Source organism: Triticum aestivum, chromosome 3B, assembly GCF_018294505.1.
Source record: "Triticum aestivum cultivar Chinese Spring chromosome 3B, IWGSC CS RefSeq v2.1, whole genome shotgun sequence".
NCBI classification, from domain to species: domain Eukaryota; kingdom Viridiplantae; phylum Streptophyta; class Magnoliopsida; order Poales; family Poaceae; genus Triticum; species Triticum aestivum.
Genome location: NC_057801.1, coordinates 29,092,416 through 29,107,857, shown reverse-complemented (window position 1 = coordinate 29,107,857; position 15,442 = coordinate 29,092,416). Strand labels below are relative to the sequence as shown.

The 15,442-nt window shown below is 49.6% G+C and overlaps 1 protein-coding gene across 1 annotated transcript; it reads left to right on the top strand.

The window, feature by feature from the left end:
• Positions 1-11,339: 11,339 nt before the first annotated feature.
• On the top strand, positions 11,340-13,422 carry LOC123067212 (uncharacterized). Its single transcript, XM_044490113.1, has 7 exons — positions 11,340-11,816; positions 11,921-12,004; positions 12,078-12,224; positions 12,315-12,407; positions 12,501-12,551; positions 12,634-13,240; positions 13,332-13,422. The coding sequence occupies exons 1-7, from the start codon at positions 11,699-11,701 to the stop codon at positions 13,420-13,422; spliced, it is 1,191 nt and encodes a 396-aa protein (XP_044346048.1). The 5' UTR covers positions 11,340-11,698.
• Positions 13,423-15,442: the final 2,020 nt, after the last annotated feature.

Genomic DNA, 15,442 nt, shown 5'->3' with positions numbered 1-15,442 from the left:
AATAGCGGAACCTGGATGTTCATATTGGCTCCTACATATTCTATGAAGATCTTTATCGGTCAAACCGCATAACAACATACTTTGTTCCCTTTGTCATCGGTATGTTACTTACCCGAGATTCGATCGTCGGTATCCAATACCTAGTTCAATCTCGTTACTGGCAAGTCTCTTTACTCGTTACGTAATGCATCATTTCGTAACTAACTCATTAGCTATATTGCTTGCAAGGCTTATAGTGATGTGCATTACCGAGAGGGCCCAGAGATACCTCTCCGACAATCGGAGTGACAAAACCTAATCTCGAAATACGCCAACCCAACATGTACCTTTGGAGAGACCTGTAGTGCTTTTATAATCACCCAGTTACGTTGTAACGTTTGGTAGCGCCCAAAGTGTTCCTCCGGTAAACGGGAGTTGCATAATCTCATAGTTACAGGAACATGTATAAGTCATGAAGAAAGCAATAGCAATATACTAAACGATCAAGTGCTAAGCTAACGGAATGGGTCAAGTCAATCACATCATTCTCCTAATGATGTGATCCCGTTAATCAAATGACAACTCTTTTGTCTATGGTTAGGAAACATAACCATCTTTGATAAACGAGCTAGTCAAGTAGAGGCATACTAGTGACACTATGTTTGTCTATGTATTCACACATGTATTATGTTTCCGGTTAATACAATTCTAGCATGAATAATAAACATTTATCATGATATAAGGAAATAAATAATAACTATATTATTGCCTCTAGGGCATATTTCCTTCACCTACCTCACAAATGCTAACTCTCTTCTTTACTTGTTGGGCAGTACTCCCTTTCGTTCCTAAATACTCCCTTCGTTCCTAAATATAAGTTTTTGTAGAGATTCCATTATGGACTACATACGGAGCAATATGAATGAATCTACATTCTAACATGCATCTACATACATTCGTATGTGGTTCATAGTGAATCTCTCCAAAGACTTATATTTAGGAACAGAGGGAGTATAAATCTTTGTAGAGATTTTACTATGGACCATATACGGATGTATGTAGATGTATTTTAGAGTGTAGATTCAGTCATTTTGCTTCGTATATAGTCCATAGTGAGATTTCTAGAAAGCCTTATATTTAGAAACGGAGGTAGTAATATATTATAAGTCGTCAAGAAAATTAAAGACAAAACCTACTCTGCTTACAGTCACTTGCAGTTACAGTTGGCTTGGTTGCCAACGACGTCTTGCACCAATTGTTTTTTCATGGAAATGGATACTGAGGTGGCGACGGCGGCGTATTGGAAGGGAATGGCTTGGCGACATATGTTGACTTTAGTGTCATCGCCGTACATATGTCGGTTCCTGCATGCCGCCGCTGCTATTTGGAGCTTGGAGTGAGAAGCTTCACTGTAATATTCACTGTCAGTTTCTCAGAAAAAGTTTAGTGTAGTAGTCCATAGAACATCTACATTGGACTCTCTAAAATGACCGGGCGGATGGCTCGGTTTGTGTCCTGTCATAAAACTGTGACCTAGCTGGGCTTTTCAAATGGATCGCAGACGTCCGAACTGATCAACACCCTCAAATCCAGCTCAACTATAGGGTGGATATGAGTAGCTTGTTTTATTTTCCTCTTCCTTTTGCCGCCAATCATCTAATCTGGTTAAAAACTTTGGTCCTACTGAACGACATTGTCGTAGATGTCGTTGTCGGCTGGGGAACTCCATGGAGCTCAAGTTTACACGCAGCGAGGGGTTCTTCTGACGACGCGTGGAGAAGATTCGGTACCTAGCTTGTCCTCTTGTTCTCCCAAGCACGACAATGATTGCTGCAGGTTTTGACGCTGAATAACGACTTGGCGAGTCGATCTAGATCCCCCAAGGCCACGCGGGAAACCACAGCATGTGCCATGGCCGTTTAGTTATCTGCTTGTCGGATCAATAGTGGTGTACGTGCTCTTTCGTGGCATTGGTATGGCCTATGACACGGCTGGCTCGTCCGTGTGATGCTATGCTCGGTTGCCTTGGAACAAGTGGAGTGGCCGGTGCAGGGTCTACTTGCCAGGCATCGGCAGAGTTTTGGTACCCCCACGAGACGAGCTAGTTCTATGCTAGTAGTACGCGCGCCAAGTCATCCGCGCAGAACAGCGTGTCTGACTCGTACTCCCTCCGTCTCAAAATAAATGAGTACAGTTTTATATTAGAGTTAATACAAAGTAGAGACACTTATTTCGGGGCGGAGGGAGTATTACTCTACCATCCCATGTCGGAATTCCTACATGGTTTTCATTATTTTAGCATGAGATAATTCCTACCACATGATCCTCCTCCTCCTCCTCGTCTTCTTCTTTTTCTTGGGTTTTATACGCAATCTGTCACAAACCGAGTGGTTTCGTTTGAATTCCCGGTACATCAATTGTCATGTTCCAAACATGCTGGTATCATTTTTCCGTCGATCGACCAGGGTTGTTCGTACGTAACCGTACGGGTCGGCCTCACCTCGACTAAGACCTGTTGTGACTAGTACCACTATCTCCGTTCAATCAATCAATTTCTTCGGCTGCCAAGTTTGATTTCGATTCCTACGAAAAGTTGACCCCCGGTCGGCGCCACCACAAAAAGCCCAAAGATAGCTATACTATAGTTGCAACGATTGGTTGAACTACACCGAACACAACTGATAAAGTTTCCTTTAAAAAAAAAATCAATTGGCACTTAATTGCAAACTGAAAAAGTTACATCCTTTATTACATGCGGTAATAAAAAAACCTAGAGGCTCATCCTCCCAGGAGAACTGTAACCGCATATCGTACGACATGTCTAGCTACAAAGTATGCCAAAGTATTCGCTTTCCTAGGACAGTATAGGAACCTCACGGTTGGTATTTCATGAGCCACTTGAAAACAGTCAGCTAATAATGCTGAGTATGGTGCTCTAATGTCTTTCTCACCATTGCATGCTTCTATAATTTCTGGGCAGTCCGATTTGATAGTCACTTTTGAACAGTTTTTTTCTCACCGGCCAGCAACAAGCCACGCCGTAGTTCTAGCACTCCCGCTGAGGGCATCTCCAGCCGCGCCCCCAGAAAGGCCTCCCCAGGCGTTTTTTTCGCGCCGGCGCTGAAAAAACGGTCCAGTCGCGCCCCCAGGAGCCCGATTTTCACCGGCTTGGGCCGAAAACAGCGCCGGCGGACCCAGCCCGAACCCGGCGCGCTGGGGGCGCCCGGGGGCGCCGGGCGAACTGTTTTGGCGCGAAAAAGCCGCGGGCCCGCCGCGTCAGTGACACGGCTCTCTTCTCGGCCCTTCGTCGTCCTCATCGCCTCGTTTCCCGCAACGAATCAATGCCAAAGCTACCGTGCTGCCGCGCCGGTCAGCCTGCACCATTGATGCCTCACGGGCGGCGCAGTGAAGACCGGACGACGCGCGTCCCTCGCCCTCCCTCGCCCCGCCACGCGTACACGCGGTGACACGCGCGCCTTGGCCTATATATGAAGCGCCCCGGCGCACTCGGCGACTCACACTCTCCCGCCACCGTCGTTTCCTCCCTCTCCTCTCCTCTCTTTCGCCGTCCCCAGTTCACAGCCATGGCCGAGCGCTTCCCAGGCGACGGCGCGGCGCGAAAGGCTTCGGCCGCCGCCATCTTCACGAAGACGAGGCTCACCTCCTTTACGAGGCCGAGTACCCGGTCCCGCCGGATATGCGGGTGCCCGGGACGTGGAGGATCAGCGCGGGCGGCGTGCCGGTGCCCCCGGTACCGACCGGCGCGGCACGGCGTGCGGAGATCGCACGCATCCGCTCGAACCTGCCGCGTGCGGCGAGGGAGGTGCCACGGTATGCCCCCGACAGCCCGCTCTGGGAACCGTACTTCCGCCGCCGTCAGGCCGAACAGCTCGAGGCCACCAACGGCGTCGTGCCCTCCGGCAGGCTCAACGCCACCGGCCGGCGTCTGTGGTGGGGCGTGCCCGGGCGCACGTTGGAGGCTGTCCTCGAGCACATCGAGGGCGGCAACACGCCGCGCCTGGAGTACCCCGCTCCCCCTTCCTTCTCACGCCGCCGGGGAAGCTCATGGACCCCGAGGCGCATGGAGACCGGGGGGTCCTCTTCCTCGTCCGGCGGCTCGCCCTGCCTCCGCCCTGTCAAGCCGGAGCCCCAGGACACGCCGATCAGCGCGCGCACCCGCAGCTCCGGCGGCGCCAACGCCTCTCCACCAACCGGCCGCTTCGTCCTCGCCGAGCCCAAGCCGGAGCCCGGCCTCCCCGCGGAGTACGAGGAGATAGCCCGGCGCGGCTTCTCCGACGAGGACGCCATGCGGTGGGCGGGGGACGACTACCTCCGCGACGAGATGGTCCGGCAGCGCCGGACCCTGGAGGAGATTGCCGCCCGCAAGCGTGGGCGCGAGGACAAGCACGGCGTCGTGGTCCTCGACAGCGATGACGACGACGACGCCCCCGGACCGTCCAACCCGCCGCGCCAACCGGGGGAGGGATGCAGCAGGGACGGCGGAGGCGGTGACGATGACGACGACGGCATGTAGAACCGCGTGGCCTGGCGGCGAGGGAGACGGCGGGGGTAGCCCGCGTAGTTTTTTTTTGTAAAATATGTTTAAGTTTGAATGAACTCGCTAATATTTGCGTTAAATTTGAGTCGTTTTTGCGCCGTGTTTGAATTTTTCGACTAACCGTGGGCGCCGCGACTGGGGGCCATCACGCCCCCAGTGCGCGGTTTAGCGCCGGTGCGCCCATAAGGGGCGATTTTTTGCCCCTCCTGAGGGGCCAATGGCTGGAGATGCCCTGAAGCAGCATCATGAGCATGAGCTAAAAGCTCTGTAGCCCCGCTACTGCCTGTCCTCGAGAGTCTCTAATAAAGTGTTACTTTAATCGCTCACGCGTAGATCATACGTAGGGGGCTACTGGCTCTTCGTCGTCGTCGACCGGGGACGGCGCAGAATTGGTTGGGTTCTTGGGTAGATTGCATCGATCCGTCGCCGTCGATCCCACACAGAATTTGCGATTCCACGTAGTACTTGTGGTTGCACAAGTCCAAGCCATCCTATACTTTTTATGCATTGTCCCTGCAGCTGGCGAGCGTACAGCGGTACAGGTCTACTTGCCTACTAACTGGTCCTCGTGGCAACTTCGATGCAAAACATTGGAACCAACATACCTGACAAATGCTAACTCAACACTGTTATTAAGCAAACAGATGCTACCATGCTTACGGTCACTTGCAGTTACGGTCGGCTTGGTTATTGCCAGCGACGTGTCGCACCAAATGATTGTTTTCTCACTAGTCGGCAGGACGTACGGCTCGCACCGGAAGGCGGAGGTGGACATGCACGGCGATGGCCGATGGGGCAGCGACCCTGCTGGTCTGGGTCTGGGTGGTGTGTGTCGGTACTTTTTTTTTCATGATAATACGTATCTCATTTATATAGAATAAAGATTAAGTTACAAGGCACGTAAGCACCGACCATACATGACTGAAAAGATAGGAAAATCCTATGTAAAATACCAGCGCCTGTCCCTTTTCTTCGACACCATCGAAGCGGCCATCAAAGGGTAAAAAGACAGATTACCTCTTCGCCCAAGCTTGACGCGGCTCTATCGCAGATCAGCAGCTTTACGGACCTCCAAAGTAGTTTGCCAAAAGCAAAACCATAGCCGTTGAAAGAATCAGACCGGGGCAACATGTCCCCGGACACGCCATCGAACTTCAGAACTGACACCCTCGCATGACGACGACGTCGGAGAAGGAAATCAGAACTGCCCGTCTTCGACCACAGACCCAACACAAGATACTCCATCTTCCAGCTGTCACTTGCGTAGACAACCGCCTGCGCGTACTCCTAAACGACAAAACCTCCCTGCTCCACCATGACGTCGGAGACAACGCCACAACAACGGGGACAGAGCAGAAGGAGAGACACACATGATGGAGTCGCCGCCGCCGCCTCGTCAACACCATCCATGAACCCTAATGCTGTCGATCTGAGGGATCGACAGAGACACGATGCCATCAACTCCGAGACGCCGCCATGAAGGACACCGTCGGTGTGGGAGTGAGGTTGAGGCAGATATATTCGTCCGGCGCCGCTCCCACCACCCCAACGACGCACCACGACCTACAAATCCAAAACCTAACTACAGACCGAAGGAACGTGGTCCCCCTCCCTCCTGCCGCCGGAACAGCAGCCGAAGGAAGAGGGGGCCAGCGCACCGGCCGATGGAGATCGGAGGAAAAAAGTGACTCGCCCTAGTCGCCTGGCGGCGGCGGCGGCGGCTAGGGTAGGAAACACGTCCGCGTTTTGTGTGTGTCGGTACTTGCGTGGGACTGAGGTGGTGTTTGTCGGTACTTGCGTGGTACTTGTGTGTCGGTACTTGTGTCTCAGGACGCGCTTTGTGACCCAAGCTAAGCTAAGCAGCTTGTTCAATGTCACCAAGATCATCATTGATACGTAGCTACTAATCTCAAAGAGGATCTAATGACGCGGTTCACAAAAGTACATACGTTTCTCTCTCCCTCCAGCTTTGGTCCCACTTAGAACCACTCTGCGTACATGTCATTATCGCCCGTGGAACTCGGTAGAGCTCCTCGAGTCTACACGCGGTGAAGGAGCGCCGCTGATGACGCGCGGAGAAGGCTCGATGCCTACCTTGTTTGTTCTTCGTCCTCTTGTTCTGACAAGAGCACTACAATTAATCCACATCAGCATTCGCAGCAGCTCTTGTTCGTGTAGTAGCACCTTTTTATACGTTTGAATAAACGACCAACCGAGTCGATCTTGATCTCCCAGTCCCACGCGGGAAGCTGCGGCACATGACATGGCCGTCTAGTCTAGTTTCTGCACTCGGGAAGAAGCTGTGGTCGGTGCAGCGGCCGGGTACTTGCGAGGCATCGCAGCTCAAGAATTTTGGGACCCGACGTGACGAGGCACGTGTGAGGATTTTGCGGGTAATTTTCGTCCCAGCAATTGTTTTTCCATCGGGCGATCACGGTGTGTACGTGACCGTACGAGTCGGTCGCATCTCATCTCAGTGCGACCAAGCTAGATCGCGGCGTGACCTGTTACTACTGGGAGTACACAGGATATGCCAAATCAATCAACTTCGTTCGGCGGCCAAGTTTGATTTCGACGACGAGAAAGTCCACCGGTAGCCGGCCGCAGGGCTCACCGAAAAGGCCAACACATGACTAACTAAATGTATAAGATTTCCTCATCAAAAGACAAAATGTACAGCGAAAAAAACACCTCAAGAAAACATATGTATTACGAAAATAATTACCGTAAAAGGATATCAAAATACTCATGAATCGATGGCATGCGTACTGTCCAACACAATAGGTAAAGTTTACGTTAAACACCCCGCAAAAAAGAGTTTACTTTAACCGGCTGCACATAGAAGTTTCGTAGGAGGCACACGTCTGTCCGCTCTATTTGCTCGTCGACCGACCGGGGACGGCGCGAGATTGGTTGGATATACGTCGATCGTTCGACCCGCCGCCGTCCATCCTAGTACACGAAAGCTGTGATTCCACGTACTTTTGGTCGCACAAGTCACCCCCAAGCCATCTTACAGGTGTACGTGGCTCTTGCCATGCAACTTGGCACGAACCTACTCCCTCGGTTCGGAATTACTCGTCCCAGAAATGAATGTATCTAGATGTATTTTAGTTGTAGATACATTCATTTTTATGACAGGTAATTCCGAACGGAGAGAGTACCTGGCTGAGGGCGTGGAATCAACTTTGTTATCTCAAAAGAAAAAAAGAAAAAGAAAATGACTAGTTAGCTTTCACTGTCCTGTCACGCGCTCCGCTGGCGACCTAAACGCGTGGGGCCTTATTTTTCCCCCTCCGACCAGAAAACATGCAGCGGGCCTGTAGGGTGTGAGATCAAAGCAGTTTGCATCGCAGCGACGGAGCTAGGTGCCCAATTACGCAGACACGGTCCAGGCTAATTAACTAACTCGTCACGATTGATTGCTCGTCGGTCTGCAGTGCCGCGTGACGATAAGGACGCGGTATGCCTGTGAGCCTGTCTACGAGCAGTTCGGAATCACTTGGGAGGCATCGAGGTAAAATTGCAGAACCAAACCGAGTGAGCAACAACGATTCTCTGGCACAATCTGGAGTGGATATTTCTTTCTTTTTTTGACACAATGCCTTGTCCTTTCGTTTGGTGTCGTGGGCGCTGCGTGCATCGGGTACTCCCTTGCGAATGCGAGGCATCGCGGTCCAAGAATTTTGGGACCGGACCCGTTTCGTTTGAATTCCTGGGACATGTCATTGCCATGTTCCGAGCACGCGTCGATCATATTTGCCGTCCACCCATCGCCCCAGTACGTGACCGTACGGGTCGGCCTCGTCGCGACTTGTTGTGAGTTGTGACTGTTCCTGCCTAGTGCCCCGTCCGGATCACTCAAAGGCCAAGATACCACCACTAGTCCTGTGCAACAACGATTTCTTGCACGGCACGCATGCGTGGCCGGAGCACTGCTACTGGCTCCTCGACCGACCAGGGACGGCGTGGAATTAGTTGGGTCCATCGATCCATCTGTCGCCATCCTGCTTCCCTATCTTACTCCCTCCGTTTCTTTTTAGTCTGCATATAAGATTTGATCAAAATCAAACTTTATTAACTTTGACTAAGTTTATAATTTTTTTTTAGATTCACAATATTGAATCAATATTGTTAGATGCATTATGAAATTAATTTTCATAGCATATAGCTTTAATATTATAGATATTGATATTTTTTTTATAAAATTGGTCAAACTTTATGAAGTTTGACTTTGACCAAATCTTATATGCAAACTAAAAAAAACGCAAGGGAGTATCATTTCTCCTTATTGGGTACAGCTCGTGAGGGTACGGCCGTACTTGCTCTGGTCGCCGTGGCGCCTTCCATGCAATTTTGAACGAACCTACCTCATAAATGCTACCTCTCTTCTTTTATTACTCTTGTATAGAAGTCGCCGGGAAAATTATAGATAAAATCTACTAAGCTTACAGTCACTTGCAGTTACAGTTAGCTTGGTTGCCAACGACGTCTTGCACCAATTGTTTTCCACGCAAGTGGACACGCACGGCACTAGCTAGTGTGTCGGTACTAGCTAGTGTGGCGACGGCGGCATATTGGAAGCGGATGGCTTGGCGACGTATGTTGGTTTTGGTGTCATCGCCGTACAAGTGTCGGTTTCTGCATGCCGCGGCTGCTATTTGGAGCTTGGAGTGAGAAGCTTCGTTGTAATATTCATCATGAGTTTCTCAAAAAAAAAAAAGTTGGGCATACTAGCCCACAGAGCATCTACACTGCACTCCCTAAACTGTCCAGGCGGACTGCTCGGTTAGTGTCCGGTCATAAAACAGCGAGTTCCCGACGGAGAGGAGCGGGTCAAGCGCGAGCCAGACCGCGGCGGCGTGCACCGACCGGCCCAGCTCGAGCGCCGTCGCCCCGGTGCACGAGCTCAGCGCGGCCGCGACGGCCAACTCGTCCAGGCCGACGCCCGCGGAGACCATGTGTGTGTCCCGTCATGTCCGTGCGTGTGGCTGCATGCTTCAGGATCCCGTGCAACTAGCAGGGGATAGACATAGCCTTCAAGGTGGACGCCGGCTCCAACTCGTTCTACCTCGCCATGCTTATCGAGTACGAGGACGGCGACCTGTCGTCTGTCGAGCTCATGCAGAACGGCGCGGGTTGGACCAAGATGGACCGGTCGTGGGGCGCGGTGTGGAGGTACAACTCCGGGGCCATGCTGCAGGCGCCATTCCCGGTCCGCCTCACCTCCAGCTCCGGCAAGCCCCTCGTGGAAGCAACGTCATCCCCGCCGGCTGGAAGCCCGGCCGCACCTACCGCTCCTAGCTCAGCGCGGCCGCGACGGCGAGCTCGTCTAGGCCGACGCCCGCGGAGACCATCTGTGTGGGCAGCCGGTACGACGCCGGGAGCGTGACGGCCGCCGCCACGGCCGAGTGGTGGTGGGACATGGACGGCGGGTTGGCGCCAGCATCGCGGCGGGCCGACTCCAGCGTTCCAACGTCGGGACAAGCTCCAGCCTCCGGCCAGCCGGCCAGCGATGCGCACCACCTGGAGGACCTGTCGTCGCCGTCGCCGCAGACGCCGACGGACGGGATCGATGGGATCGGAGTAGAGGAGGAGAGAGGGGATTGAGAATTAGGGAGAGAGAGGGGGATTAACTCAAGACATACATCTCCAGAAAGCCACCCACGTGCGCCTCGAAGCATCGCTCGGGCCTGGCTCTCGGAAAACTGCCGATTCGGCCGTTCCCAAAGGGCTAAAACAGTGTATGCAGGCTAAAACAGTGTATGCAAGCAACCAAACAATTAGGGTCCAAAAGATGCTGCACCGCGCGGACGCAGGCAACCAAACTCGCTCCAAGTCTACACGCGGTGAGGGGTGCTGATGACGACGCGTGGAAAAGATTCGGTACCTTGCTTGTCCTCTCGTTCTGACAATGATTGCTACACACTTAAAGATCCTACTTGTGACTCTGAATAACGACTTGGCGAGTCGATCTAGATCTCCCAAGGCCACACGGGAAGCTGCAGCATGTGCCATGGATGTAGAGTTATCTGCTTGTTGGATCAATAGTGGCATACGCGCTTTTTCATGGCACTGGTATGGCCTATGACACGGTTTGTTATATGCTCGTGTGGTGATACGCTCGGTTGCCTTTCGAACAAGTGGAGTGGCCGGTGCAGGTTGTACTTGCTCGGCATAGGATTTGGCGGTGAAAGAATTTCGGTACCCGACGAGACGAGCTAGAAACTCTACGATAGAAGTGCGTGCGCAAATAATCACTCGTGAAGAACAGCGGAACAGCGGGTATGACACGTACCTACTATTCTACCGTTCCATGTCAGAATTCCTACATGGTCTTCATTTTTTTAGAGTGAAATAATTCCTACCGCATGATTGCTCTTCTTCTTCTTCTTCTTCTTCTTCTTCTTGGGTTTTATACGCAATCCGTCACAAATTGAGTCGTTTCGTTTGAATTCCCGGTACGTCAATTGTCATACCAAGAATACTAGGCCCGTAAGGGTTCCATTTTTCTGGTTTTTTTGATTTTCTTTTACTGTCCTTGTTTGAGTGACACGTATACAGGCTGGTTTTCTAGAGTGGACTTGTTTTATTTTTTACTTGCTGGAGTTGTTCTAGCACGTCCGAATCTGTGCATGATTGCCACGTCCGGTGCCTTTGTGTCAGGTGACTGCTATTCAATAGATGGCCACGTTGCCTTCTAGGCTTTTTTGATGGGCTCTATCTTTGTTTTTTCTCTTTTGACTGCCTATAAATAGTTGGTCTGGTGTTGGTTCACGTTCTCCACAAGCCCGACCCAGCAATACGTCGCCGCTGTCTCCTGTCCTTCGTCTTTGCGCGCAGCCTCTCGAGATGGTCGTGCGCTGCTGCGTCCTATCCTGCCCAGCTTGGTCGCTGGCCAGGCTCTAGCGGTGCCCAGCTTGGTCGCTGGCCTGCCCAGCTTGGTCGCTGGCCAGGCTCTAGCGGTGCCCAGCTTGGTCGCTGGCACAGGGAATTCTCCCACGAAGCTGCATCTCCTTCCATCCTGGTTGCATCTCTCTTCGTCATGTAGATCAGAATCGAAGCTTTCTCGCCATGCGTGAGATTTTGTGCATGGTTGGGAGGGAGGCGAGTCTTCGTTTGTGTCCCTGCTGAGTTCTTACTGTTCGTTTTGTCTTTGTTATGGTTCGTTCCCGTGCTCATGCTTCCCAGCGTATTCGCTCCACGTCGTTGGGTTCCTCTTCCTCGGTGGGTTCTTCTTTGCCGGTTGGTGCTGTTGATGGGAGGTTTCTTGCCCAAGGTGGTTCTGTTCCTCCTGAGTATTGCTCCTTTTAGGTTGTTATTAGCTATGTGTGATTTTGGTAAAAAAAAATTGGTTGTTTTTACGTGGCTGTGTGTTTTCAGGTTCGAGTGCTGATGAGGCGCGGCTGCGACGCCAGGCACGGCAAGATATCCGTCGTGGGAAGCGTCCTGTAGATTCATCGTCTGGTGGGTGCTTTCTTTTTTGAACTCCTTTTCTATTGTTTTCAGAAAAATATTGCTGATTGATTGACTTTTGCAGTTGGAAGGAACGTTCGGCCTGTACTTGAAGAGCTGGTTGATCCTTGTCTTCTTGCTGTTAGAGCTGCATCTGGCGTGGAAGTTTTGTGTCGTCCGTATTTTACTGTTGGTTGGTTGTCTGGTTCCTCGCGTGGACCGACTCCTTCTGGTATGTTTATTTATTTTGTACTCCTTACAACTGTTTATGTGCTTCGATGTGTTTGCCTGGTTAATATTTTTCCATGTTTACTTTGTGTAGTTCTTCCTACACCTGTTGTTAGTCGTGTTGATGCTGTTTGGAATCGTCGGAAGCGAAGGATTCTTCGAGATTATTACACCAGCAAAAAAAGAGGTGTGTGTTTCTTGATTTTGTTTGTTATGTTTACGGCTTTTAACTGCTTTGCTCCCGATCGGTTGAAGATCGAAAGTTTCTCTTGTCTTGTAGTTCCTGCTATGGAGCCGCCATTTGCTAAGGAAAATATATTACTTCTTAAAGGTAGTTCAGTTTTATATTCTGCTCTTTAGATTCTTTGCTGTTTGTTTTCCCTTCTCCTTGATGTTTTTGTTATTTTTGCCAGGCGTTTCACGTGTTCGCTCTTATTATGGTGGTCCTGAGTATGTTTGCCCGGCGTGCCATGCTTCATTTTGGTTTCTGGAGGGCTGTAAGAGTTATGCTACTGGTGGTGGTCGCCTTCCAGTGTATACTGGCTGCTGCAAGGGAGGCAAGGTGTCGTTGCCTTCATTTCCCGGGGGTCCCTATGTCTTCAAGATGAATGGGGTGGTTTATCATCGTATTGGTCCTCTTCTTCCTTCGGGGAATAGTGCGCCAAAGTATGCTCAGCTTTATATGGTGGAATCTGCTGATGAAGTGCAGTTGAGAATTAGTGCCTTTGATCGTCAAGGAGCTGAAACGCTTGATCCTGATCCAGGCATTGTGGCTTCTCTTATTGCTATGTTAAATAGGCATCATAAATTGGTGCATAAGTTTAGAATGGCTAGGGAAAATCTGTGTTCTCCTTCTGCTCCTAGGGTGGCTATACATTTTATGGGTGATGAAGGCGGTGGTCATGGTGACCGTTTTTCTGGTCCTGCTTCATGTGAGGTGGTTGCTCTTATAGTCGGCGATTACACGCCTGAATGTAAAAGATTTGATGTTATTGCTGAAACTCGCTCTGGTTTTCTTCGGCATATCTCTTCATTGAATTCGAGTCTTATGCCCCCACAGTATCCTCTCTTATTTCCCTTTGGTGACAAAGGATTTCATCTTGGTATCAAGTATATTGCTATTGGTGGGCCTCATGGAGATGGGCATTGTAATATTGGTGGACGTTTATGTGGTCGTTCTTCTCGAGGGCAAGTATCTATGATGGAATACTATAATTATTACTTCCATTATAGACGGGGGGAGCCAAATCCTTATACCTGTTGCGGTCGTTTGAGCCAGCAGATAGGTGTGAATTCTTATTCTTGTGTGGAAGCTAATCGTTTGGACTTTCACTTTCAGCAACAAGATGATTTACGTTCTGAGACGTATCAAGGTATTACTGATGCTGTCGGACAGGGTGGATCAACTGGTGAGAATTTGGGGATTCAGTTTATATTACATTCGAGTTTTACGGGTGGCCCTCGGTACATGGTGCTTAATTACCATGATGGTATGGCTATTTGTCGCGAATATGGTGCTCCCGATCTTTTTGTCACTTTTACATGCAATCCAAAGTGGCAAGAAGTTGTTGATGCTCTCGCATATGAAGGTGGTCAGACTCACGTTGATCGTCCTGACATTGTTACGCGTGTTTTCAATATAAAATTTGAAGAATTTTTAGAAGATGTAAAGGATGGATCAGCATTTGGAGCTATTCAAGCTTGTGAGTTATTATTTATTTTCCCTACTGTACCATTGTGGTCTCCTTCTTTGAATTTAATTATCATTATTTTGGTTATACGATTTTCAGATTTGTATGTGGTGGAATTTCAAAAGAGAGGGCTTCCTCATACTCATACTCTTATCTGGCTTAAAGAGAGTACGAAGGATCCTTCGCCTGCTTTTATAGATAATCTGGTGTGTGCTGAGTTACCAGATCCAATGGTTGACCCTTTGGGATATACACTTGTGGATGAATTCATGGTTCACGGCCCATGTGGTATGTTGGATGACAAGTGCCCTTGTATGAAAGATGGCACTTGCTCAAAGCGATTTCCAAAGTCTTTTAACAGTGAGACAATGGTGGATGAGATGGGGTTTCCTGTATATCGTCGACGCCCCTCTGCTAATTTTGTTCTTAGAAAGAAGGGGACTCTTCGTTTGGATAATCAATGGGTTGTTCCCTACAATATGAAATTGCTCAAAAAGTTTGAGGCTCATATAAATGTTGAGTGGTGCAATAAGACAAACCTTCTTAAGTATTTGTTTAAGTATCTCACAAAAGGCCCTGATGTAGTACGATTCCGAATCCGTTCTGAAAATGAAAATAGAAGCGTGTATGCTGTCCGTAATCCAACTGGGAGGAATGAAATCGATGAATATGTTAAATGCAGGTTAATACATTGGTTTGTAAATTTGTTCTGCTTACTCTATGTGTATTCTGTTCATTTATCCTATTTATTCAGTTTTCTGTTGTTTGCTGTAGGTATTTATCTGCTTGCGAATCATTTTGGACAATGTTTGGCTATGATATTCATGGTCGACAACCTTCTGTCGAGAGATTAGTGGTGCATATGCCTGCTATGAATCGAGTTATTTTTCATGAAACTGATGATTTGGAAAGAGTACTAAGTAATCCATCTGCTCATAAAACTATGTTAAGCGAATGGTTTGTAGCTAACCAGCAACATTTTAGTGCTTGGACATTAACTTATTTGGAATTCCCTTCTAAATGGTGTTGGGATGGCAAAGAGAAGATATGGTCAAAGCGGAAGCGACAGCAAAAATTTGGCAATAAGATTGGTCGTATCTACCATGTGCATCCAAGCACAGGGGAGTTATTTTTTCTTCGCATGTTGCTTATGATTGTTCCTGGTGCTACTTGCTTTGAAGATCTCAGAGTTTACGATGATGTTCTTTATGATACTTTCAAGGAGGCCTGCCAAGCCAGAGGATTGGTAGGAGATGATAATGAGTGGTTTAGGTTGTTTGATGAAGCAATTGTTTGGGCTACTCCGTTTCAGCTGCGCCATCTATTTATGGCAGTATTGTTACATTGTGAAATATCTAATGGTCGTGCTCTTTTTGAGCGTTATTGGCCGAGTATGGCAGAGGATATTTCTTATCGTCTTTCAATGGCATTGGGCAACCGAAAATATGTTGTGCCGCCTGAGTTTCTGTATGAACAAGTTTTGCGTGAACTTGGTTCCCTTTTTGCTAAGAATGGATCGTGTTTGTCAGCG

Bases quoted from the DNA above. Each gene is read 5' to 3' on its own strand.
- LOC123067212 (XM_044490113.1), top strand. From the start codon at position 11,699: ATGGTTCGTTCCCGTGCTCATGCTTCCCAGCGTATTCGCTCCACGTCG. The intron at 12,408-12,500 runs GTGTGTGTTTCT...CTTGTCTTGTAG, and splicing joins TTACACCAGCAAAAAAAGAG to TTCCTGCTATGGAGCCGCCA. The intron at 13,241-13,331 runs GCATATCTCTTC...CTTGGTATCAAG, and splicing joins ACTCGCTCTGGTTTTCTTCG to TATATTGCTATTGGTGGGCC.